Raw genomic sequence first — 19,704 nt, forward strand, 5'->3', positions numbered from 1 at the left:
AACTATCACCGGGATTACAAGAGAGTCATGGTTCATAAGTGGGAGAGGAATAACCCAGCCACATCCAGGTCCTAGCAAGACTCCAATTTCATCTCCGGCACTCATAACTAAAAAAGAAAAGATGCTCCCCAGGTAACTGATTCCCATTCCAGTCCAGGCTCACCAAGGGTGAGCTTATACTGAGCAGGAAGCCTCGCAAGGGCTCTAAGAGCAAACAAAGCGTCCACCTAGAACTGATGGTCTCCCCCACCCAGATCTAGAAACCGAACAAGGCATGGCCAGGAGGGCAGTAAGGAGTATGGCCGGGCTTGCATGCAGTGCAACCAAACCAAAACTACCAAGGCCGGAACCAGTCCCGCAGCCGTCTCGTCCGCTCGTCCTCGCCGATATCCTCGTCGGCGGTGTACCGGGTCATGTCAATCTCGTCGGAATCCTGAGCCTCGGCCATCTGCTGCGCAACAAGATGCTGGTAGTCCTCTTGGCCCTGCCAGACGTGCAGGCCGCCCATCAGGATGTTGATGTCTTCCCCTTCCGTCTCCACGTCGGCGTCGTCGTCGTCGTTGTTGTTGTCGCCGTCATCGCCCATCTCCGTATCATCATCATCACCATCTTCGTGGTGGTAATAGCCAGCGTCGCCGGAATTCCGCAGCAGGAAGTCGTCCCAGCCCACGCTCAACGCCCCGCCCGTCCCGCCGGCATCCGCGCCCTGATGACCCGCGCCCTGATGACCCGCGCCCTGATGACCCGCGCCCTGATGACCCGCGCCCTGATGACGACCGTCTCCCAGGGCCAGCATCGTCACGCACCCGCCCCCAGAGTGTTCCGACTGGTGGTGGTGGTGGTGATGGTGGTGGTGGTGGTGCTGCTGGCGCTGCTGATGGGAGCTCTCGTTCCTAGCGTGGGTGCGCTCGTCGGCGGCGCGCTCGTCATCGTTCTCGAATCCGGGACCGTCCCCTTGTCCCGTTTCGTCGTCATCGTCGTCGTCGTCAAAATCCTCGTCGGAGTAGGTCAGGTCCGCCTGCGCCAGCAACATCTCGTCCGTGTTCTCCGACAGGGCCGTCGCGGGCGTGTGCGGGACCACGGTCGGGTCGACGTTGTAGATGGGCACGCTGGGCAGGTCGTCGTCGCCTTCGTCATCGTCGCTTTCTTCGTGTTCCGTCGCGACTTCGTCATATCCGGCCGACCCACACTCATCATCCCCTTCTCCTCCTCCCCCGCCACCTTCTCCGGGTCCGTGTGAAGATGGAATCCGACGCCAGTATCGGTCGCCGTCCTCGTCGTCGTTGCTGTAGCCGGGCCACTCGCCGCCGTCCGAACCGGGATCGGAATCGTCCCGGAAGGAGCGCGCCGGGCGGAGGGAGTTGATGAGCCGGTTGAGCTCGGAGGGCGGGATCGGGTCGAGGGCGAGGTCCTCGTCGGCGATGGCGGAGAGGTCGTCGTCGTCGTCGTCGTCCGGGCCCAGCGGCGGCTGTTGGTGCCGAGCCTGCTGAGCCGGGCGGTGGGCAAGGTTCGAGAAAGCTTGGGTCGCGGGTGGGTGCCTCGCCGCGGTGGCGGGGGAAGAAGAGTCAATGTCCATAGGTTCAGGGTCCGGATCCGTGCCGGAAGGATGGGGGCGAGACCGGGAGTAGGGACCCGGGTCTGGGCCCGGCGGGTCGGTGCAGTTGTTATTATTGCTCGTGTTGTAGTTGCTGGCGCGCCGCGGGCGCTGGGGAGGCCGGGCGAATTGGGCAAGCTGGCTCTCCATCTCGGCCGGAGACGGGTCCGGCAGCTTGAACTTGGCCTTGAGCTTCTTTGCGCCGCCCGTCGCCTGGGTTGTCAACTTGGCCAGCCGGGCCCAGGCGATGTCGTAGTTCCACCGGGCGCCGTCTAGCTCCTTGACCTCGTCCATCTCCTCCCGCTCGGCCTCGAGGATCGCGGCCTTTTCCTCGTCCGTGAGCGTCTTCCAGCGGGCCTTGCGGGCGTGCTTGGGCTGCCACATGCCCGACTCGAAGGGCACGTTGCCGCAGCCCGAGTGGATGAGCTCGTGCTTGAGCGGCTTCCAGCCCTGGCAGGCGGGCGGCAAGTCGTCGTCGCTCATGTACATCTCGTCGAGAGCCGGCACCAGGCTGTTTCCGGTCTCGAAGTCGACGTGCCCGTAGATCATCATCTCCTCGACGCAGCCGTCGAGGTCCAGCTGGCGGCGGGCGCACTCGAGCGGGATCAGCTCGTCCGGGCGCAGCAGGTGGTCCGGGCCGGTGCCCCAGCCCTCGAAGTGCACGACGCCCAGCTGGTCGATCTCGACGCCGTGGAGCGCCGGCAGGTTCTCGTCCTGGATCTGCTCCGGGCCGACGTCGTAGCGGAGCTTGAGCCGGCGGATCTCGGCCGGCGTGCGGTACTTGTGGCCGCGGAGGAGGGCCCAGAGGGGAGACAGGCCTCGCTGGCCGAGCATCAGGCGCATGAGCATGCTCGACTGCGGGCCGAAGACGGGGTCGTTGAAGGCGAGGAGCAGCTTGACCATGAAGAGCTGGGCGATGTAGAGGTCCTCGTCGCCGAAGAAGTCCGGGTTGTTGAGCAGCATCATGCGCGCCTGGCTCGTTGCCGCGTCCATGACGAGCCAGATCTTCTTGAGCGTCAGGTGGGCACCCTCGGGCAGGCGGTGGCCCCTCCTGGCGAGACAGGCGATGATGTCGCGGACCCGGATCTCACGGTTCACCACCATCTGGAGCCAGAGGAGGCCCGGGACCAGGCGGACCTCGCCTTCCTTGTCGTTCAGGGGCGGCTGGCCTTCGATCCTGGCCTGGCCGGGCCCGGTCCGGCCCAGCTCGCGGTCGGCGGCTGTCGTGAGGCGGTGCGCGGGATCCGGGACGAACCAGCGGTAGTAGACCGGGCTCGAGTAGACGCGGGCGGCGGTGGGCGCCATGTGGCAGGCCCAGGCCAAGACGCTGCTGCGCATGTGCTGGTTGACGGCGCGGTGGAAGTCCTTGCTGACGCTGTACAGATTGACGATGTCGACGGGTCGCACGTGCTTGCACACCTCGACGATGAGCTCGGTGACGCTGCACAGCGAGCCGAGCAGGTTGAAGCGGCCTTTCTTTGGTGGCGCTGGCGCTGGTGGTGCCTCCGGACGACTACACAGCGACCGCCACTCGGCGGTGGCACGCTTCATCGCCCGAAGGCGCTGTCGGGCGATCTGGCGAAACTCGGCGAGGGCAAACATGTTGGCGTCCCGTACGCCCTGGTCGGCGAGCATCTTCTGCCACTGCGACTCGAACTCATCCTCGTCTTCTTCTTCCTCGTGTAGGTGGCGGCCACCATTCTTCTCTCCTCCTCTTCGTTCTTCCTCTTCTCCTTCTTCATCCTCCTCCTCCTCCTTCTCCTCCTCCTCTCCCTCATCTTCGTCGTCTTCGGTCTCGTAAATCTTGTACGCCGCCGAGTGGTCGAGCCGGGTCCGCTTGAACGAGTGGGACGGCGTCCTGTTCATGTGAGAGACGATTTCTTGAACATTGGGCCTGATTCCTCGTGCCTCGATTTCCTCGCGAGTAGCATTTGCGCGGGCGGCTTGCGCGCGCGCGAGTCGACGCCGAGCAGCCTCCAGGTCGCCGCCGCTCGCGCCGTTTCCGTGAGGTGCCGACATGCCGCGCAACTGGAAAGCAAGATGAAAGATTCGGGAAACCGATCTCTATCGAGCCCGAAAAGATGTATGATGGAATTGGGGTTGCAGTTGGGCTCGGGATGCCGGAGAGATGTATTGCAATCTGCTCGTCGACAGTTCCCCGAGACAGAAGATATACGAGGAGGAACTGGGCCCTGGGCCAGAAGTTGCGAACGCAGACGTAGTTGATTAAACACAGGTGAGAGAGAGGCCGTTGTTTGTTGAGGTCGGTTTCTTCGGAAACTCGCATCGCGTTGCGCATTGAAAGTGACCGTTAGTATTGTCGGAAACCTATTGTCAGCTGTCGATAATGGCCATCTACAATAGCAACAAGTGGAAGGACAATACTATGTCATTCGCCTGCCAGTCAACAACACAACTCTGAATGAGACTACAGACCAGGACCGTTCGTCACAATAGGCGGGCAAGCCACCATCGAATTCAGAACATGGAAGTCAATGCATTGACGAGGGCACATTCAACGCTACCGCCCCGGTCTTTTGTGCTCTGCCGTCGGCTTTTCTTCCCCTCCGAGAGGGAGAGAGAGAGGGTCCGCTGACGAACTACCCAATACCAGAGGGCTTCACAGGCGTGCGCATGTATGTATGGTACATGCCAGAGAAGGGCAACAACCAATATCATACACGACAGCTCTCCCATCTCCCACAACCTTCAACAACTGATCGCCCTTAAGGGAGAGGTAGCCCCTCAATCCCACAATGTATAGCTCCAGAGGCCTCCCTCATCCCTGTTCTCCAGACCCCGGCGCTATGTTGCCCCGTTCGCGATTCTTCTGCTGTTCTTCAGCCTGTTTCTTCTCCTGTTCCTCGGCCTCTTTCCTCAGTTCCTCAACCTGTTTCGTCCACGCATTCCTGGTCGTCACAAATGATACTTGCTGCTTCGGCTTATTGGATGTCTCCGCTGCCTTGGCACCTCCTCTCGCAGCCCGCCGCGACCTCGGATTCTTACCATCCCCCTTCTAATTGGACGCGTCCATCTCGTTCATCGGCATCTCAATGTCGTCAGAGTTGACAATGGAATCCGCAACCTTCCAGACTTGGAGGAGGTTATCCTCGGCCGCGCTGCACACGAGCCAGCGATCGTTGAGGTTCCAGCTAAAGTCGGCCAGGTGGTTCGTGTGCCCGCCGTGCATGAAGAGCAGCTCCGGCGGACCGTCCTCCTCGTCCTCCGGGGTCTGCTCCTCACCCGCGCGGCTGAGGTCCCAGAACAGAACCCGCCTATCGTAACCTCCGCTTCCCAGGATGCTGATCTCTGTCGGGTGCCACGCGACCGACGTGACGGCGTCGACGTGCCCCTCGAGAGTGTGGATCTTTTGCTTGAGGTTGCGCATGTCCCAGATACCAATCGTCTTATCCGCCGAGGCCGTGGCGATCAGATACTCGGTCCGCGGGTTGAACGACAGCGCATTGATCGCGTCGCTGTGGCCATCACGGGCGACAACCGCCGCCTTCGTGGTATCCGGACGCCGCACGTCGATGATCTGGAGGGTCAGGTCGTCCGACACGGTGCCGATCCAGTGCTTGACCATCGGGTGGTATTGCACATCATTGACAATATGGCTGTGATGCGTGTACCTGCGCGACGGCTTGAGCGTCTTGCCGGGTCCTTGGATGGTCTTGAGGTCCCTGTCACCGTGTCAAAACTGCCGCCTGCCTCCCCACCCAAGAGCAACTTGTTCGGCACGTACCATAGAAGCACCGTCTTGTCCTCACTACCGGACGCAAGACAGCCAGCCTCGTGCGGGTTCCAGCTCAGACCAAAGCCTTCCTCCCTATGGCCGACGAGCTCGATCTGGGGGTTAGGCGTGCCCGTGGGCGTCAGACTGTGCTTGGTGCGGTCGTAGATCAGGACTTTGCCGTCCACGGCGAGCGTAGCGATGATGTCGGGGTTTTGTGGCTGGTACCGCGCCTTGTTGACCTCGCCCGGGTGGTCCATCTTCTGGGTTATGTTGAACTTGATGACAGCCGGCTCGCCCGACGACGCCTTGCCGCCATAGCCACCGATCTCGCCCCGCTCGTCGTCGTAGTCGCGAGGGTTCGGATGCCCGATCTTGGGAAGCTCAAGTTCGGCAATCTGGAGATAGTTGGGCTTGCCCTCTGCCGTGTGCGTTCCGATAAGCAGTCTGTGCACCGTGCAGTTCTTGTCGGGCACGTCCTTGACGTCGGGAAACCACTGCGTCGTTAAGGTCGGCCATTCCAGCGCGGTGCTGTGGACACGGGTCAGATTCAGCCCCTTCCCTTGCAAGATAGCCAACTGAGATAATATCCATACCTCAAGATCATGTCGTAGAGGAACGGGCTGTTCTTTTTCCATGTCTTGTACTCTGGGCAACATTAGCGAGATAGATACGCGTTGGCAACCCAAGAGAAACACGCACCTTCATTGATCAGCCGCTGCTCCATATGCGCATCCTCCTGGTCGTCAATGCCGACTGTGCACAATTAGAATTTGCAACTTCTCCGCAGGATCGGGAATCAGTGGGGGAACACACCGTCGACGTCGTCAACAACGTCTCCGGGAGCCATTGCGGATCGAAGAAATGCAATCTCGAGTCGAAATAGGTTATTCGGCTATTGGAACTTTGCTGCTCAAGACTACAAAGTAGTTTGGTGCAAGCTATCAAAGCGGGGGGATGGCTGATCAAAAAATGACCTAGTTTGAGGTCGGGTTTGAAGATGCTGTGCGCTTTGGCTTGTGCAGGAAGCTAGCGCGATGCACCAGACGCGACGCGCAGTGAAGTTAATTGACTGTGACCTCGCCTGCCCCAGCGAGCACCGAGACGACGCTATGCCAAAAGTTGGCCTAGCGTCTCTGGAGTTAACAACGGATGGGCCGCAGGATCCTCGAGAGCCGCAGGGTGGGCTTGAGCTGGGGTCCAGGCGCAACTCAGTCGTGTCGCAGTGGCGGGCAGGGCAGAGCCTGGTGGGGCTGCGGTTACAAGTGGGTCGCCGGTCAAGTCACTCGGCCTCAACCCCAACTTTCGATCCCAGGGACGCCATCAACCGTCGCCTTCCTTTCCCTTAGGCATTTCCATCGCCGTTCGCCATTCTCTTTACTGCCTTTGAGGCATTCACCGGTATACGAGAAGAAGTACAGCCTGGGGCGTGCTGCTAGATTTGACTGGGTCTCGAAGCATTGTCCTTTTGTGTACTGCTTTGTTTCGCCGCTTCCTTTGCCTTCCGATTCTGCCTTTCTTCCCGTGTCAGGAAGCCTGGCCATTTTTTTTTTCAGCGCCGGCAAACCTACAACTCAGCGTATCCTGCCTCTATTGCTTGAGGCGACCACGAGGTTTTGATTTTGAAACCACGACAACCGAGATTAGAGTAGCGCCGCATCGCGCGCCTTGTTGTCAGCATGGGGTATACTTCCAAGTCCTGGGCTTGCATCGCGATGAGCCCGTCTGGCTGACCAGCCGCGGCGCAGTGTTCCCAAGTTCTTCCGATGGCTCTCGGAGCGCTATCCTGCCATCTCGCAGCTCATCGCCGATAATCGGATTCCCGAATTCGACTGCCTTTACGTGCGCGAGCCTCCTATGCCTCGACAGCCCCGTCGGTTTCTCTCCCTCGATGGCTTGCTAACGGGTCGCGTAGCTGGATATGAATGGTATCATTCACAACTGCACACACAAGGATTCAGATGATGTGCACTTTCGTCTCACCGAGGAGGAGATGTTCATCGCCATCTTCAACTACATTGAACATTTGTTCAGCAAGATTAAGCCCAAGAAGCTGTTCTTCATGGCCGTCGACGGCGTGGCCCCTCGTGCCAAGATGAACCAACAACGCGCTCGTCGTTTTCGGACCGCTTTGGATGCCGAGAAGGCTCGCGAGAAGGCCATCAGGGAGGGCAAAGAGTTGCCCAAGGAGGAACCCTTTGACAGCAACTGCATCACGCCAGGTATGATATCTTAGATAATGAATCTCAGCTGGGTCTCCCGACGCTAATCCGCTCATATAGGAACCGAGTTCATGGCCAAGTTGTCACAGCAGCTCAAGTATTTCATCAACAAGAAGGTATCTGAGGACAGGGCCTGGCAACAGCCCGAGATTGTGCTCTCCGGTCACGAGGTGCCTGGCGAGGGAGAACACAAGATCATGGAATACATTCGGAACGCGCGCGCCCAGCCCGACTACAGCCCCAACGTACGGCACTGCTTGTACGGTCTCGATGCGGATCTCATCATGCTGGGATTGCTAAGCCACGATCCGCATTTCTGCCTTCTCCGCGAAGAGGTTACTTTTGGTCGCCAGGCGAAACACAAGTCGAAGGAACTGGAGCATCAGAACTTCTACCTGTTGCACCTCTGCATCGTCCGAGAATATCTGGAACTCGAGTTTCAGGAGCTCAAACAGGAGGGCGCCATGAGCTTTCCGTTCGACATGGAGAGGGTGATTGACGACTTCATCCTGATGGCCTTCTTCGTCGGTAACGATTTCCTTCCGAACCTCCCACGCCTCCACATAAACGAAGGCGCCTTGGCTACCATGTTCAGGATATACAAGGCTGTGCTCCCCAAATGCGATGGCTACATCAACGAGAACGGAAAAGTCAACCTCGAACGACTCAGGATCTTACTCGAGGAATTGTCAAAGGAGGAGTACCGTTTCTTCGAGCACGAGAACGAGGATGCCAGCTGGCTGCGAGGGAAGCGGATGCTTGAAAATGACGAGGCCGAGAGGCAGCGAGCGAAGGCCAAGGGCAAACTCATTGTCAGCTCGGAACAGAAAGCTCTTTGGAAGAAGACCATCCGCAAGTTTCTTACAAACCAAGGAGGTTCTCGGACATTGGATCTCGGCGCCGGACTCAACGCCGCGGACCGGAAGTTTGTCCAGGAGCTAGCAGAAGCCGCCCATCTGGAGTGGGCCACAAAACCGGATGACGAAGGCCATCGCCATCTGATTCTCTCCTATCCCGCCCGGGACGAGGAGGATGAAGAGGATGAAGAAGCTCAGTCGGCGGTGCTGCGCATTGTCAAGAAGTATGACAATGCCCAAGTGATCGACCTCACGTCGGCTGATGCCAAGGCAGCCTTGGAGGCCAAGTACCAGCAAAAGTTCCAGGAATGGAAGGACAACTACTACTTCTCCAAATTCGAGAATTGGACTCCTGAGAACAAGGAGGAGGAGCTCCGGAAGCTGACCGAGAATTACGTCCAAGGTCTGCAGTGGGTTCTCTATTACTACTACCGTGGTATTGCCTCGTGGCCCTGGTTCTACGGCTACCACTATTCGCCCATGATTTCGGACGTGATCAAAGGGCTGAACGCGGATTTGAACTTCAAGCTGGGCCAGCCGTTCAAGCCAAACGAGCAGCTTATGGGCGTGCTGCCAGACCGCAGCAAGAAGATCGTCCCCAAGGTATACTGGGACCTCATGACGGACCCCAACTCCCCCATCATCGATTTTTATCCGAGAGACTTTGAACTTGACATGAACGGGAAGAAGATGGACTGGGAAGCGGTCGTCAAGATCCCCTTCATCGACGAGAAGCGGCTGTTGGAGGCGATGGCACCCAGGGATGCGCTCCTCACCGAGGCCGAAAAGGCGCGCAACGACTTCGGGGTTCCCCTGAAGTTCACCTATTCCGAGGACGTAGACTTTGTCTACCCCTCGTCGCTGGTCGACGTTTTCCCGCCCATCCCGCACTGCCACTGCGTGGAGAACATCTTCGACCTCCCTCCCGTGGAAGGATTGGAGTTCCGCGCCGGCCTGACGGACGGCGCGTTACTGAATGTTGAAGCCTTGGCTGGATTCCCTAGTCTCGCGACGTTGCCATATTCTGCCAGCCTTGGTTTCCACGGAGTTAATGTCTTCCAGCAGGACAGCCGCAACGAGAGCATGGTCGTCAGCTTACTCGAAACGGATTTGCGGACAAACGTGGAGTCTGCCAAAGTCAAGCTTGGCCAGCGCTGCTTCGTCGGCTACCCTTTCCTGCAGGAGGCCAAAATCGTCAAGGTCTCGGACGAGCTCTTCGACTACACGCTTGCTGATGACGGCAGTGGGCGGATAGTCACCAGGAACCATGCTCCTCGTGAGATCGAGGAATGGACCAAGAAGGCAGACAGGATCGAGAATTTCTACAGCAAGCGGCTGGGAATTCTGATTGGCCCTGTCGAGTCGCTTGTCTCCGTCCATATGCTCAAGGGTCTGATCAAGACGGACGAAGGCGCGACCGTCAAGGAATACGGGGAGATTCCGGGCATGGAAACGGAATACGCTTCTCAGATCATTGTGGACGAGGTCGTCAACGAGGACGAACGCTTCATCGAGAAAGCTGCGCTACCCGTGGAGGAAGAGTTCCCTGTCCAATCGACCGGGTTCTTCCTGGGCGAATACAACTATGGCCAGCCCCTCGAGGTCGCGGGACATTCGAGGGGTAAGCTCAGCATTTGGCTTGCTGTCCTGGAGAGGCGCGAGCCAGAGTTCGCCAAAAAGATCATTCACGATGCTCAAAGGGGCATGCATTATTTGCCTTCATACATGGTGGCCAAGCAACTGGACCTGCACCCCCTCACGCTCAGCAAGATCACATCATCTTACTACATCCGCACCGTCGGTGATCTCAGGGTTAATCTCGGTCTCAACCTCAAGTTCGACGCGAGGAAGCAGAAGGTGCTGGGCTACTCCCGCAAATCCGAGACCGGCTGGGAGTTCAGCCCTGCTGCTGTCCACTTGATCGTGGAGTACATGACGCGGTTCCCCGACTTCTTCGCCGGGGTCAAGCGGAACCCTTCGGGCGCCGAGCTGAAGGAGACGGATCTCTGGGGTGATCCCACCGTCGCCTCCGCTCGGGTCAAAGAGATCGGCGCCTGGCTCAAGACTCTCAAGACGAGCTCCATGGAACGTGTGCCCCTCGACGCCGAGCAGCTCGACTCGGACGTGGTCATGCGGCTCGCTACCGAGGCAGATAGGCTGCAGTTGAGCACCATCTTCTCCCGTCCTAAGAAGATGAACGGCGTTCCCCGCAACGCACTCATGAGACCCGAAGACGCCGAGCACCGCCTCGGCAACCAGCGCTTCAGCCTCGGCGACCGAGTTGTGTATGTCGCGCGGACCGGTAAAGTGCCCATTGGGTTCCGTGGCACCGTCGTCGGCATCAGCCACACGCCCACCGCCAAACTCCTAGACGTCGTCTTCGACGTCACCTTCATGAGCGGCAATACGCTCGGGGGTCGCTGCCCGCCGTTTCGCGGCCAGACGGTACCCTCGACGACTCTTTTGAACCTTAGCAACCACCAGGTCGTCGCCGGCTCCAAGGCCCAGGTTGCGCGCCAGCCCGTCAGTGCGTCGGTCACGACTCTTACCGCCCACGGCGGCTACCATCTGAACGGCAAGCGCTACCAGGACGCGGCCGCCCCGCCTCCCCTGCAGGCAAGCTTCCGCAGTGTGGTGAATGGGGCGGCCCGCGGTGGACGTGGAGGAGGAGGAGGACCGGGTGGCGGCCGCGGCGCGATTCAGGGGAATCTCCCTTACCGCGCGCACCAGCCGCAACGCCAACAGTTTGACGGTTCTCACGTACCTGCCAACAACGGCCCTGGCCAGGCGGTTCGTGGCCGCGGCGGAGCAAGCCAGTTCCGAGGCCGTGGCGCCGGCGGCATCGGCTCCTCGAATAGAGGACGCGGTGGCTACCCCGGTCCTGTCGGCGTGAATCCTAATGGAATCGTACACCCGGCGTCGGCGCCGCCTATGTATGCAGCTGTACCCCCTCCGTCAAGCTTGGACGCGCCGCGGGGCGGTCGCGGACGTGGACGTGGCGGCGCACGGGGTAGGGGTGATGGACCGGTTTTCCGAGGCCGTGGCAGGGGCGCCAGACAGCAGCAGACCGCGGCCCTACAGAGCTAGAGGCCTGGGTTTCCGCTGGTCTAGGTGAAAGCTTGCGTGGGTTTGCTGGGGACGTGGTTGCGAGCGAGATTAGGGGATACGGATCCGTCATGACTGATGATGAGGCACGATTACACGACTAGCCAGGATGATGTGCATGGGAATGAGTGGTGCATATAGTCGCATGTTTGGACCGGATACGCATGGCTTTGGCTAAGGAGTTCGGCAACCACACCCTGTTCAGAACTTTGGTGGTTCGTGGTGAAGGATTTGGTCGAGAGATATCTGTACGGAAAGCAAAAGAAAGTTTAGGTAAACCGATTAACCATGTGTAATACATGTAGAAATTAGGTTTGCCTTGATGACTCGACTCTCATATGCGGCTAAGGCACCTGGCCACCAGCGGTTAGATTAGATGAGGAATAGTCATCCGTAATCCTGGCCGCGATGGAGCAGAAATCGGACCCAGGGGAACAGGTAAAAAAAAATATAATCTTTTGGATTCGCACTATGGTATCTCGATTCGATCAGCTTGATGCCCCCCCCCCCTTTTGTCTACTCCTTTTTCTTGACAGCTGGCAAGGAAAACTTCTTGCTCAGGTTGTTTTGGAGAGTCTTCCACTTCCAAAAGTCGGCATCTTGATTCCAGGTCAGAATGCCCACCCACGGCTGGACATTGTAGTGCAGCCTCAGCACCACGTCATCCTGCTCGGCGACCTTGCCTGTGGGATGCGTGATCTGGTACTTGGGGCGCTGGTTCTTGATGGAGAGTTTACCGCTGGCCCATATGTGTCAATACGTCTCCAGCAGACCGCATAGGTTGCTTGAAAGAAGGTGTGTGTGTTGGGGGGGGGGGGGGGGGTTGGCTTCTGGGACGCATACCGGCTTGGATCGATGCTCTTCCCCTGGGCGCTGCGCTTCAGCTTCCTCATGGCAATCGGACCCAGGTTCGCCAAGTGGTCGGCGCTCGGCGAAGTGATGATGCTGTCCCAGATGACGGCCTGGTTCGTCGCGTTCTGGCCGGAGCCAGAGCCGCCCGCGGAGGGCCACTCGGCGGTCACATAGACGAACAGCTGTTTCGTGTTCCAAGTGAAGAGCGACGAGAGGTCGGCTTCGAGTGAGAACCTGATGATCGCGTACTCCTCTTTCTTCTGAGAGTAGTAGTGCGGGCGGCCGCGGACGCTAATGAGGAAGGAGGTCGGTTTGTCAGCGGCAGGAGAGCTTTCTCGGGAGAATGGCCCAGGGCGGCTCGGAGGAAAGGCGCGTACACTTGAACATTGGTGGGTTTGAGGACGCCCACACTCGGAGCGCGCGGGCTGAGGAGATCCGAAGCGGCGATGAAGGCGGCGACAACGAACGCAACGGTGGTGAAGAAGCCAAAGGTGTTCTGGAGGCGGACGATGGAGGAGTACATGGTGGGCGATGGATCGGGGCTGTTGTGCCCTTGTTTCTTCGAGGGAGTCGGGAACGGGAAAAGGGGACTCCCAATTGAGAGGGCGAAATGGTCGGCGTCACCTGGGCCTTTTCATGGAGTGGAAGCAATGGGGATGATGCGTGACAAGCTCTCCAAGGGGACAGCTTCAGATTCCCGCGATGCCGCTGATAGCGATAAAGGCCAGATCGTTTCAATGCCGGAGTAACATAACTAGGTACTTGTTACAGCGAAGGGCTTACTGCTCGGTACATGCATAGCCAAGTTTATGCATCAATCAAGGCTGCGGATCAGATACACGTACCAGGCTGGGTAGCGACATGCATGTGGAGATTGGTCTTGGCACTTGCTCGGCGTGTACTATAAGGGTTAGGGCTATAGGTTTGCTGATCCGCTGGGTCTGGACCGATCCAGCTGCAGCTCGCAGCGGACCACTGGACTGTGTTAGGTATGATGCAGTGGGACAGGTACGGATTACATACATACATACATACTCGGCACTGCGTAACTTGTCCCAGAGTCGGCTGTGCCTTGATCAGCGTGTTGTCTTGGTTGCTTGCGTCGCCGCTCCAGCCCGACTACCCCAGTCTCAAGTCTCAAAACCCCGACCGCACAATGCGAACATCGTAGCCCGACGCCAAAAATGGGTGCCAGCGATTCGAAGCTCGTCTTCAAAAAGGGCATCTTCCGGCTCTCCGAGGAGCGGCACATTCCTCCCAACGAACCGTACTGGGCCTCAGTCAGTTGCCTCCGCCTCGTGCGCTGCCTTGACCTGCCAATTAATTGGCTGCTAACCGACGGCAGTTCTGGGAGCTGCCCGAATCCTCCGAAGACATCTTCAGCCTCTTCGCCCCGGCTGATGTGCGCCGCACCCGCGACAACGCGCTCGAGAACCTCGAGAGCCTGATCAGAGCCGTGACGGACCGCCTGACGGTGCTCCGCCACCACCCCTCCTTTCCCGACCCGGACCTCGCCCCCGACCGAGAAGCTCTGAACTGCATCCGCGTCCTCACCCGGGTTCTCCCCTTCATCTACGAAAAGGAATCGCTGCAGCAATGGCAAGACGAGCTGCTATGGTCGCCGCGGCGAAAGCCGACCAGGAAGGCGACCATCGCCAACGAGGTCCTTTTCGATGGGGGTACGGATGCGCCGCCCAAGGCGGCCCCCGACGACTTCGAGGATGCGAAGCCGCTCGCCGAAGAGCTGATAGACACCCTGCTCGATCTCCTCTTCTTCTCGGACCTCACCGTGCCCAAGGCCCCGCAGGGCAAGCCGAAGGTGACCTACGCTATCTGGCAGAGCGGCGTGGGATGCAACGCGTCAATACCTACCACAAGAGAGCACGAGAGTAATCGCTCCGAGATCCTGCGGCTGCTCTTGACTCTGGCGAGCCACAGCATGTACCTTACGCCCAGCGTCTTGCCGCAGCAGGGAACCAAGGCGCTCACGTACATCTGCACCAATCCGGACAAGCAGGTCGTCCTGTCCGTCCTATGTTCGCTGTTGAACACCGTAAGTGCACCCCGTCTTGGACCCGGACCCGAGAGATTCATTATTTGGCCCGATCATCATCCCTAATGCGAGCAGACCCTCAAATATAACCCGGCTAGCTGGCGCGTGCCGTACAACGCCCTGGTCCTGAAAGACCCCAAAGAGATCCTCGTCACATACACACTCCAGCTGCTCTTGGCAACCTTGCTCTATCCCATCCCCGAACAGGCGGGCGTTCCGACACCGAAAAATTACTACCGTCATTTCCTCGGCCGCCTACACCGGCCACAGGACTTTCAGTTTGTGGTAGACGGCATGACGCGGATACTGAACCAGCCGTTGCAGACCAATTCTTCCTACATACCGGGAGCCCAGCCGCCCGTCAGATTTGCTCCCGAAATCATAATGCTCTTTTGGGAGATGACGCAGTGCAACAAGCGCTTCCGGTCGTTCATTGTCGACACGGAGAGGGCCCATGACTTTATCATCCTGATCCTGTTCTACGCCCTCGAATACAAGAATGATGCTTCCAAGCAGGGCTTGGTAAGGATGTGCGCTTTCCTGCTACAGACCCTCAGCGTGGAGAAGAACTTCGGGGTGAACCTGAACAAGTCGTTCGAGGCCCAGGATACGCTCCCTCCCGCCATCCGCATCGCCGGATTCAGGGGCACGTACGCGGACTTTCTCATCCAGGTGGGTCAACCGAAGACGTTCGTCGCCCTGTATCAGCGCTGACCCCGTCGCCAGTCCATCTACGCGCTCATCACTACCAGCCAGGGCAGACTCACGGCCATATACCCCGCGCTTCTGGCAGTGATCAACAACATCGCCGCGTATCTGGAAGGCCTCAGCGCCCCGACTTGCGCTAAGATCATGCAGCTGTTCAACTCTATGTCCTCGCCCTCCTTTCTGTTGGCCAATGAGACCAACCACCGCCTGTTGAGGTCCTTGTTAGAGGCCATCAACGCCATTATCGAGCATCAATATAACAGTGAGTCGCCACGACTGTGAAACCAAAGAAACCTCAAGCCGACCGGAACTGACCATCTCGGGCAGAGAACCCCACTTTCATCTTCGCCATACTAAGGAATAGAAAGCGATTCGAGGCGCTGCGGTCACTGACGCTAGAAAGCGGCCAAGAGGAAATAGAGCGACGAAATCGGAAGCACAAGGATAGCGGCACTTCTCACGACCCGCTGGGCCCTAACTCGACGAGGAGCTCAATCGAGAGCGCCAGGGGTCCGGCGGCCGCGCCCTCACGGCAACCAACAACGCTTGGCGATGTCCCGGAGGATAACACTTTCGCAATCGGCGACGACGAAGACGACAGTGACGACGAGGCACGGCCAACGCCGGCAGCCTCGAGCCCCAGCGAAAACCCATCAGCACCATCATCTGTGGCGTCGGCGGCAGAAGACGAGGTGCCGAGACAGTTGCAAGGCATGTCTGAGAAGGCCCGAGGAAAGATGCCGGCGGGAGCAGGCGCCTTTTCTCGCCAAAACAGCATCGCCGGCCTTGGAAGTGCCTCCGCTGGCCAGACGATGATGTCCGGGCGATTCGAGCCCTCGGCGCAGTGGATGGAGAGCTGGCTACCCGAGCTGCCCCTCCACACGACGCTGACCGTCCTGCAGCAGCTGTCGGTTCTCATCCCGCGGCAGGTCCTCGCGTCGGACGCGCCCACGCATGCCACGCTGGCCAAGATCCGGGATGTGCAGCTCGTCGGGGTCGAGCCGTCGCCCGTGCGGGTCCACTCGTTCGAATGGTCGCCCCTGGCGCTCGGGTGGTACGAGTCGCTCCTCTGGGGCCTCGTCTTTGCCAGCGAGTTGCAAGTGTCCAAGGGGACCGTCGGCGTGTGGAACACGACGCAGATCAAGCTGTTCCGTGTCCAGGAGACGGCCGCACAGGGCCCCTCTCTAACCTCGCCGCGGGGAGCCGTGGACGCGGTGGGGAACAATATCGTGTCGCGCATCGGGGCCATCAACCTGCGCGGGGTTGGGAACCCCTCGGCGCCAGTGACGGGGGCTAATGGGCAGTCTCCTGCTCGAGGCGCTTGAGTGGTTGGGATACCTTTTTTTTTTTTTTTTTTTACGCTGGGGAAGATCAGGGAAGAGGCTAGTTGGTTTTGGGAACAGTCTATTCCTCGTCCACCGTGTGGGTGGGATGAAGTTGCGAGGGTCATTGCATCATGGATCCGGTAATGGGATGTGTGTGGCACCAACGGAGAGAGAGAGAGAGAGTATCGAGTTTTCAAGACGTCAGGCGTTTGCCCGATGGAAGGCAACGAGGTGAGTGACCTGGCTTGTCTGGGCATGGATGACATGGAACTTACGAATAATATAATCCCCCGTTTCAGGCCCTGAGTACCCTTTGGAGCTGTCACTGCCAATGATGGGCAAACCGGTTATGTGATGTGTGGAGAATGTTTGTAGAAAGAAAGATGCCCTGATTATCGTTCGCCCTCTTTCGCTTTGCAGCTTTGAGTCCTGCTTGTCCTTGTTTTCTCAATCATCAACTTGTGTTCTGGGGCCCGTGGGCCCAAGCAGAACGCCATGTGCTCTAATGGAAGGGACGAGGTGGGCCTCTACCACCAAACTTTCGAACCTTCTGTGATGCTCGCGGGCCACTCCCCGGAGTCCAAATCAGGGTAAATGCCCCTGCCTATCCTGGGATTCCGGGTCTGCTCTACAGGCTGCTGTTCGTGGGGAAGCCGCCGTCCGCAGAAGTGCCAGAAATGACATAAAATGGATACCTGAGGAACAGATAGTCCATGTAATATTAGTGCATACGAGAGAAACTAGCACGCATGATAGCACCGTGACTCGCATCACGCACTCCTAGTTGCGCACATCCATCAAAGCGCCACTTCGCACTCATGCTGTCAATCCCACTGCATCAACGAGCAGAGACTCGTCGCCATGACAGAAGCAGGCGGTTCCCCGGCGGCCGACGAGGTCAAACCATACAAGATTCACGTAAGACCGCGTTTTTCTCCCGCCGTTAGAACCGCACAGCTGCTCAGACGTACCAGATCCCGACCAAACATCTCGATCTGACCCGCCAGAAACTCGAACTCTCTCGCCCCCCCCCCCCACCCGGAACCCTCTTATCCCAGTTCCAGTGATTGGGCTCCTGAACCGATAATCGAACCCCTCATAGACCATTGGTTTGTGGCCCTCGTCTCCCGCCTGCCCAGTTTCCCACGGGTCTCGTTCCCAGGCTCATATGCCCATCACCGCAGGCTAGAATCCTACTCCTGGCGCGACACCGAGCTAATCTCGCTGGTGAATCTGATGTGGCTACCCGGTCCGGAAGGGATGCTCCGGTTCTGGGCGGCTTGCGACAAGCATTGGGAGGAGGACGATGATGACGAGGACGGTTTTGCCAAGGGGTGGAAGCCGAACGTGGCCATCACCGTATTTACGGGGTCCAGTAAGAGCCGAAAAGAGCACGAACCTCACACGGAGGCGACTATGCCGGACGGACAAGAGACGGGTTTGTGGCCGACATCAGAGGAGGTTGCGAGCAGGGAGGTGTGCTATTGCCCGCCGCCATGGGCACTGTCCCCTATTTGAGGTCGTCCATACCCAGCGAATTATCCAGAGAGACAAGCGGCTTGCTTGCCTTTGAACAGCCCGATGCTCTTCTCGCTGGTGTGCGGGGGCTGGCGGAAGCAGTTCTGGCTAAGGAACCACGGCTGGCAACGGCGGCGCGATCGCAAGCAACTGGCACGACAGCAGCTGGGCCAAGCCAGTTGCCCGCGGAGAGGGCCTGAGTGAGATAGCGTGCGCATGGTGAGCAGCAAGGGCCACTAGGCGACGAAAAGGCCAGGGAAAAGAAATCCGAACTCGTCGTGCCACTTGGTTCCAGGATCGGAGTGCTGAGCGCCGAGAATGAGAGTTCTGATACAGAGGTAAATTCGTCACCATTGAAGTCGAAAAATGTGTTGAGAAAGTGCCGAATAGCCTCGCCTAGCTGGCAGTGTTTTTGTTTTCCTTTTGTTTCTATCCTTGTTCCCATCGAAGGGTTAAGGCCCTTGATGGACGGGGCTGCCACGAGTGTGCGTCTTGCAACCGCGAGGCCGAGAGACTGAATCTGGTAATGACCATCAAACGATATAACCTGCTCCCTGGCACTCCAAAATTACCATGAGCCTCCCATGTTGCGCCGAGAGAACAAAGTCTCGTGACACCTCCAACCGCGTCGTGAATCATGCGCCATGAGACAATTTGGTGCCAACTTGGTATGACCGGGCCAGGCCAACGCTAGCCGTGACAAAGTGCAGTATGCCGCCAAATGCATAGGCCCTATGAATGCAGCCAGCTGTTACCAGAGCTCCTCCTCCCTTTCTCGTACAGCCACTTGTTGTTGAGGCCCACAGTCGACCGCTTCCCTGTCGCCGGAGTGGGCGTCGCAGGGCCGTCGCTGAACACGCTGGAAGCGGTGCTTGCGTTGAGCGGGCTGGTGGACCCGAACGACGACCTCCTCCCGCCGCCCACGGCCTTGTGCAGCAAGGGGCTAGCCGATGAGGGCGAGTATTGTGGAACATTGAGCTTGGACGGCGAAGTGCTGAACCTAGGCGACGTGTATTGCTGCCCAGAGCCGGGGCTGGCGATGTTGGACACGGGCGAGCTGGTGTAGCTCTTGACGCTGGCGGGCGACCCGGCAAGCGACGGCGTCCTCGAGTACCGCGGGGGCGTGCTGTACACTGAGTTCGGCGTGGGTGGCTTCGAGCTCGGCGGCAAGCCGAGCAGCCTCCGCTGGGCGGGGGTGAGGGGAATGTCAGAGAGGTCGTCGCGCGGCCGGTAAAGCGGCAGCAGCGCCAGGGCGATGTTAATCAGAGGAATGATGACGAGTGTCGCCGTTATCCAGCTGCTGTACTGCTTCAATACGGGACTGATTCTGCGGAAAAAAAAAAAAAAAAAAAAAAAGTCAGCGCGGTTGGTCCCGCGATGCCTTCTATTCAAAGGAGAGACTCACGCCCAGGCCGGCACAAAGGGTAGCACGCCCTGCCGCAGCACCCCGAGCGCGACTAGAGCCACAACATTGTAGACCACCTGGCGGACATTCTTCTCCGTGAAGACGTTTCGACTCTGTCGCCGCGTAATCTCCGCGAGGCGGGGATGCTTCCAATTGCCCGGGCTCTCTGTAGCCGCCGGTGTGGTGGGTTGCTTGACGGGGGTATACTGGACCTGCGCCAGGGCTGACGACGACATAGTGTCGGGACGAGGTCGCTGAGTCGCGTCGTGCGCTGAAGACGTAGCGACAAGTTGCAACAAAAGTGCCGCGGCGTTGCTGCGGCAGCTGAAGCG

The 19,704-nt window shown here is 58.8% G+C and overlaps 7 protein-coding genes across 7 annotated transcripts; 3 read left to right on the plus strand and 4 right to left on the minus strand.

Annotated features, from left to right (window-relative positions):
- Positions 1-334: 334 nt before the first annotated feature.
- Positions 335-3,613, minus strand: MYCTH_47841 (uncharacterized protein; the record flags this gene model as incomplete). Its single annotated transcript, XM_003661630.1, has 3 exons — positions 335-780; positions 1,189-1,273; positions 1,997-3,613. 3 exons carry the CDS (start codon positions 3,611-3,613, stop codon positions 335-337), a joined length of 2,148 nt encoding a protein of 715 aa, XP_003661678.1.
- A 460-nt stretch (positions 3,614-4,073) lies between these two features.
- Positions 4,074-6,331, minus strand: MYCTH_79137 (uncharacterized protein). Its single transcript, XM_003661631.1, has 5 exons — positions 6,144-6,331; positions 6,030-6,083; positions 5,924-5,975; positions 5,340-5,858; positions 4,074-5,277 (listed from the first exon to the last, which is right to left on the minus strand). The coding sequence occupies exons 1-5, from the start codon at positions 6,175-6,177 to the stop codon at positions 4,611-4,613; spliced, it is 1,326 nt and encodes a 441-aa protein (XP_003661679.1). The 5' UTR covers positions 6,178-6,331; the 3' UTR covers positions 4,074-4,610.
- Positions 6,332-7,248: 917 nt separating this feature from the next.
- On the plus strand, positions 7,249-11,493 carry MYCTH_92876 (uncharacterized protein; the record flags this gene model as incomplete). The annotated part of the gene is made up of 4 exons (XM_003661632.1): positions 7,249-7,549; positions 7,610-7,985; positions 8,286-8,693; positions 9,411-11,493. 4 exons carry the CDS (start codon positions 7,249-7,251, stop codon positions 11,491-11,493), a joined length of 3,168 nt encoding a protein of 1,055 aa, XP_003661680.1.
- A 449-nt stretch (positions 11,494-11,942) lies between these two features.
- Positions 11,943-13,091, minus strand: MYCTH_2301391 (uncharacterized protein). Its single transcript, XM_003661633.1, has 3 exons — positions 12,741-13,091; positions 12,355-12,654; positions 11,943-12,250 (listed from the first exon to the last, which is right to left on the minus strand). The coding sequence occupies exons 1-3, from the start codon at positions 12,884-12,886 to the stop codon at positions 12,028-12,030; spliced, it is 669 nt and encodes a 222-aa protein (XP_003661681.1). The 5' UTR covers positions 12,887-13,091; the 3' UTR covers positions 11,943-12,027.
- A 376-nt stretch (positions 13,092-13,467) lies between these two features.
- On the plus strand, positions 13,468-16,851 carry MYCTH_65705 (uncharacterized protein). Its single transcript, XM_003661634.1, has 6 exons — positions 13,468-13,643; positions 13,709-14,406; positions 14,515-15,088; positions 15,143-15,386; positions 15,452-16,680; positions 16,749-16,851. The coding sequence occupies exons 1-5, from the start codon at positions 13,548-13,550 to the stop codon at positions 16,447-16,449; spliced, it is 2,610 nt and encodes an 869-aa protein (XP_003661682.1). The 5' UTR covers positions 13,468-13,547; the 3' UTR covers positions 16,450-16,680; positions 16,749-16,851.
- A 651-nt stretch (positions 16,852-17,502) lies between these two features.
- MYCTH_2301397 (uncharacterized protein) lies at positions 17,503-18,555 on the plus strand. The gene has a single exon (XM_003661635.1). It carries the CDS (start codon positions 17,710-17,712, stop codon positions 17,965-17,967), a length of 258 nt encoding a protein of 85 aa, XP_003661683.1. The 5' UTR covers positions 17,503-17,709; the 3' UTR covers positions 17,968-18,555.
- On the minus strand, positions 18,556-19,690 carry MYCTH_2301399 (uncharacterized protein). Its single transcript, XM_003661636.1, has 2 exons — positions 19,373-19,690; positions 18,556-19,294 (listed from the first exon to the last, which is right to left on the minus strand). Exons 1-2 carry the CDS (start codon positions 19,606-19,608, stop codon positions 18,700-18,702), a joined length of 831 nt encoding a protein of 276 aa, XP_003661684.1. The 5' UTR covers positions 19,609-19,690; the 3' UTR covers positions 18,556-18,699.
- Positions 19,691-19,704: the final 14 nt, after the last annotated feature.

The sequence above is a fragment of the Thermothelomyces thermophilus genome, chromosome 2 (genome assembly GCF_000226095.1).
Source record: "Thermothelomyces thermophilus ATCC 42464 chromosome 2, complete sequence".
Taxonomy (NCBI): Eukaryota; Fungi; Ascomycota; class Sordariomycetes; order Sordariales; family Chaetomiaceae; genus Thermothelomyces; species Thermothelomyces thermophilus.

What these genes read in the sequence shown, in the direction of transcription:
- MYCTH_2301397 (XM_003661635.1), top strand. Translation starts at nt 17,710, where the DNA reads ATGCTCCGGTTCTGGGCGGCTTGCGACAAGCATTGGGAGGAGGACGAT.
- MYCTH_2301399 (XM_003661636.1), bottom strand. Translation starts at nt 19,608, where the DNA reads ATGTCGTCGTCAGCCCTGGCGCAGGTCCAGTATACCCCCGTCAAGCAA. An exon ending in CCCTTTGTGCCGGCCTGGGC is followed by an intron (nt 19,295 to 19,372) that starts GTGAGTCTCTCC and finishes TTTTTTCCGCAG; the next exon opens with AATCAGTCCCGTATTGAAGC.
- MYCTH_65705 (XM_003661634.1), top strand. Translation starts at nt 13,548, where the DNA reads ATGGGTGCCAGCGATTCGAAGCTCGTCTTCAAAAAGGGCATCTTCCGG. An exon ending in ACGAACCGTACTGGGCCTCA is followed by an intron (nt 13,644 to 13,708) that starts GTCAGTTGCCTC and finishes AACCGACGGCAG; the next exon opens with TTCTGGGAGCTGCCCGAATC. An exon ending in TATCGAGCATCAATATAACA is followed by an intron (nt 15,387 to 15,451) that starts GTGAGTCGCCAC and finishes CATCTCGGGCAG; the next exon opens with AGAACCCCACTTTCATCTTC.
- MYCTH_79137 (XM_003661631.1), bottom strand. Translation starts at nt 6,177, where the DNA reads ATGGCTCCCGGAGACGTTGTTGACGACGTCGACG. An exon ending in CTCTACGACATGATCTTGAG is followed by an intron (nt 5,859 to 5,923) that starts GTATGGATATTA and finishes CCGTGTCCACAG; the next exon opens with CACCGCGCTGGAATGGCCGA. An exon ending in GACAAGACGGTGCTTCTATG is followed by an intron (nt 5,278 to 5,339) that starts GTACGTGCCGAA and finishes ACACGGTGACAG; the next exon opens with GGACCTCAAGACCATCCAAG.
- MYCTH_2301391 (XM_003661633.1), bottom strand. Translation starts at nt 12,886, where the DNA reads ATGTACTCCTCCATCGTCCGCCTCCAGAACACCTTTGGCTTCTTCACC. An exon ending in AAACCCACCAATGTTCAAGT is followed by an intron (nt 12,655 to 12,740) that starts GTACGCGCCTTT and finishes CTTCCTCATTAG; the next exon opens with CGTCCGCGGCCGCCCGCACT. An exon ending in AAGAGCATCGATCCAAGCCG is followed by an intron (nt 12,251 to 12,354) that starts GTATGCGTCCCA and finishes CATATGGGCCAG; the next exon opens with CGGTAAACTCTCCATCAAGA.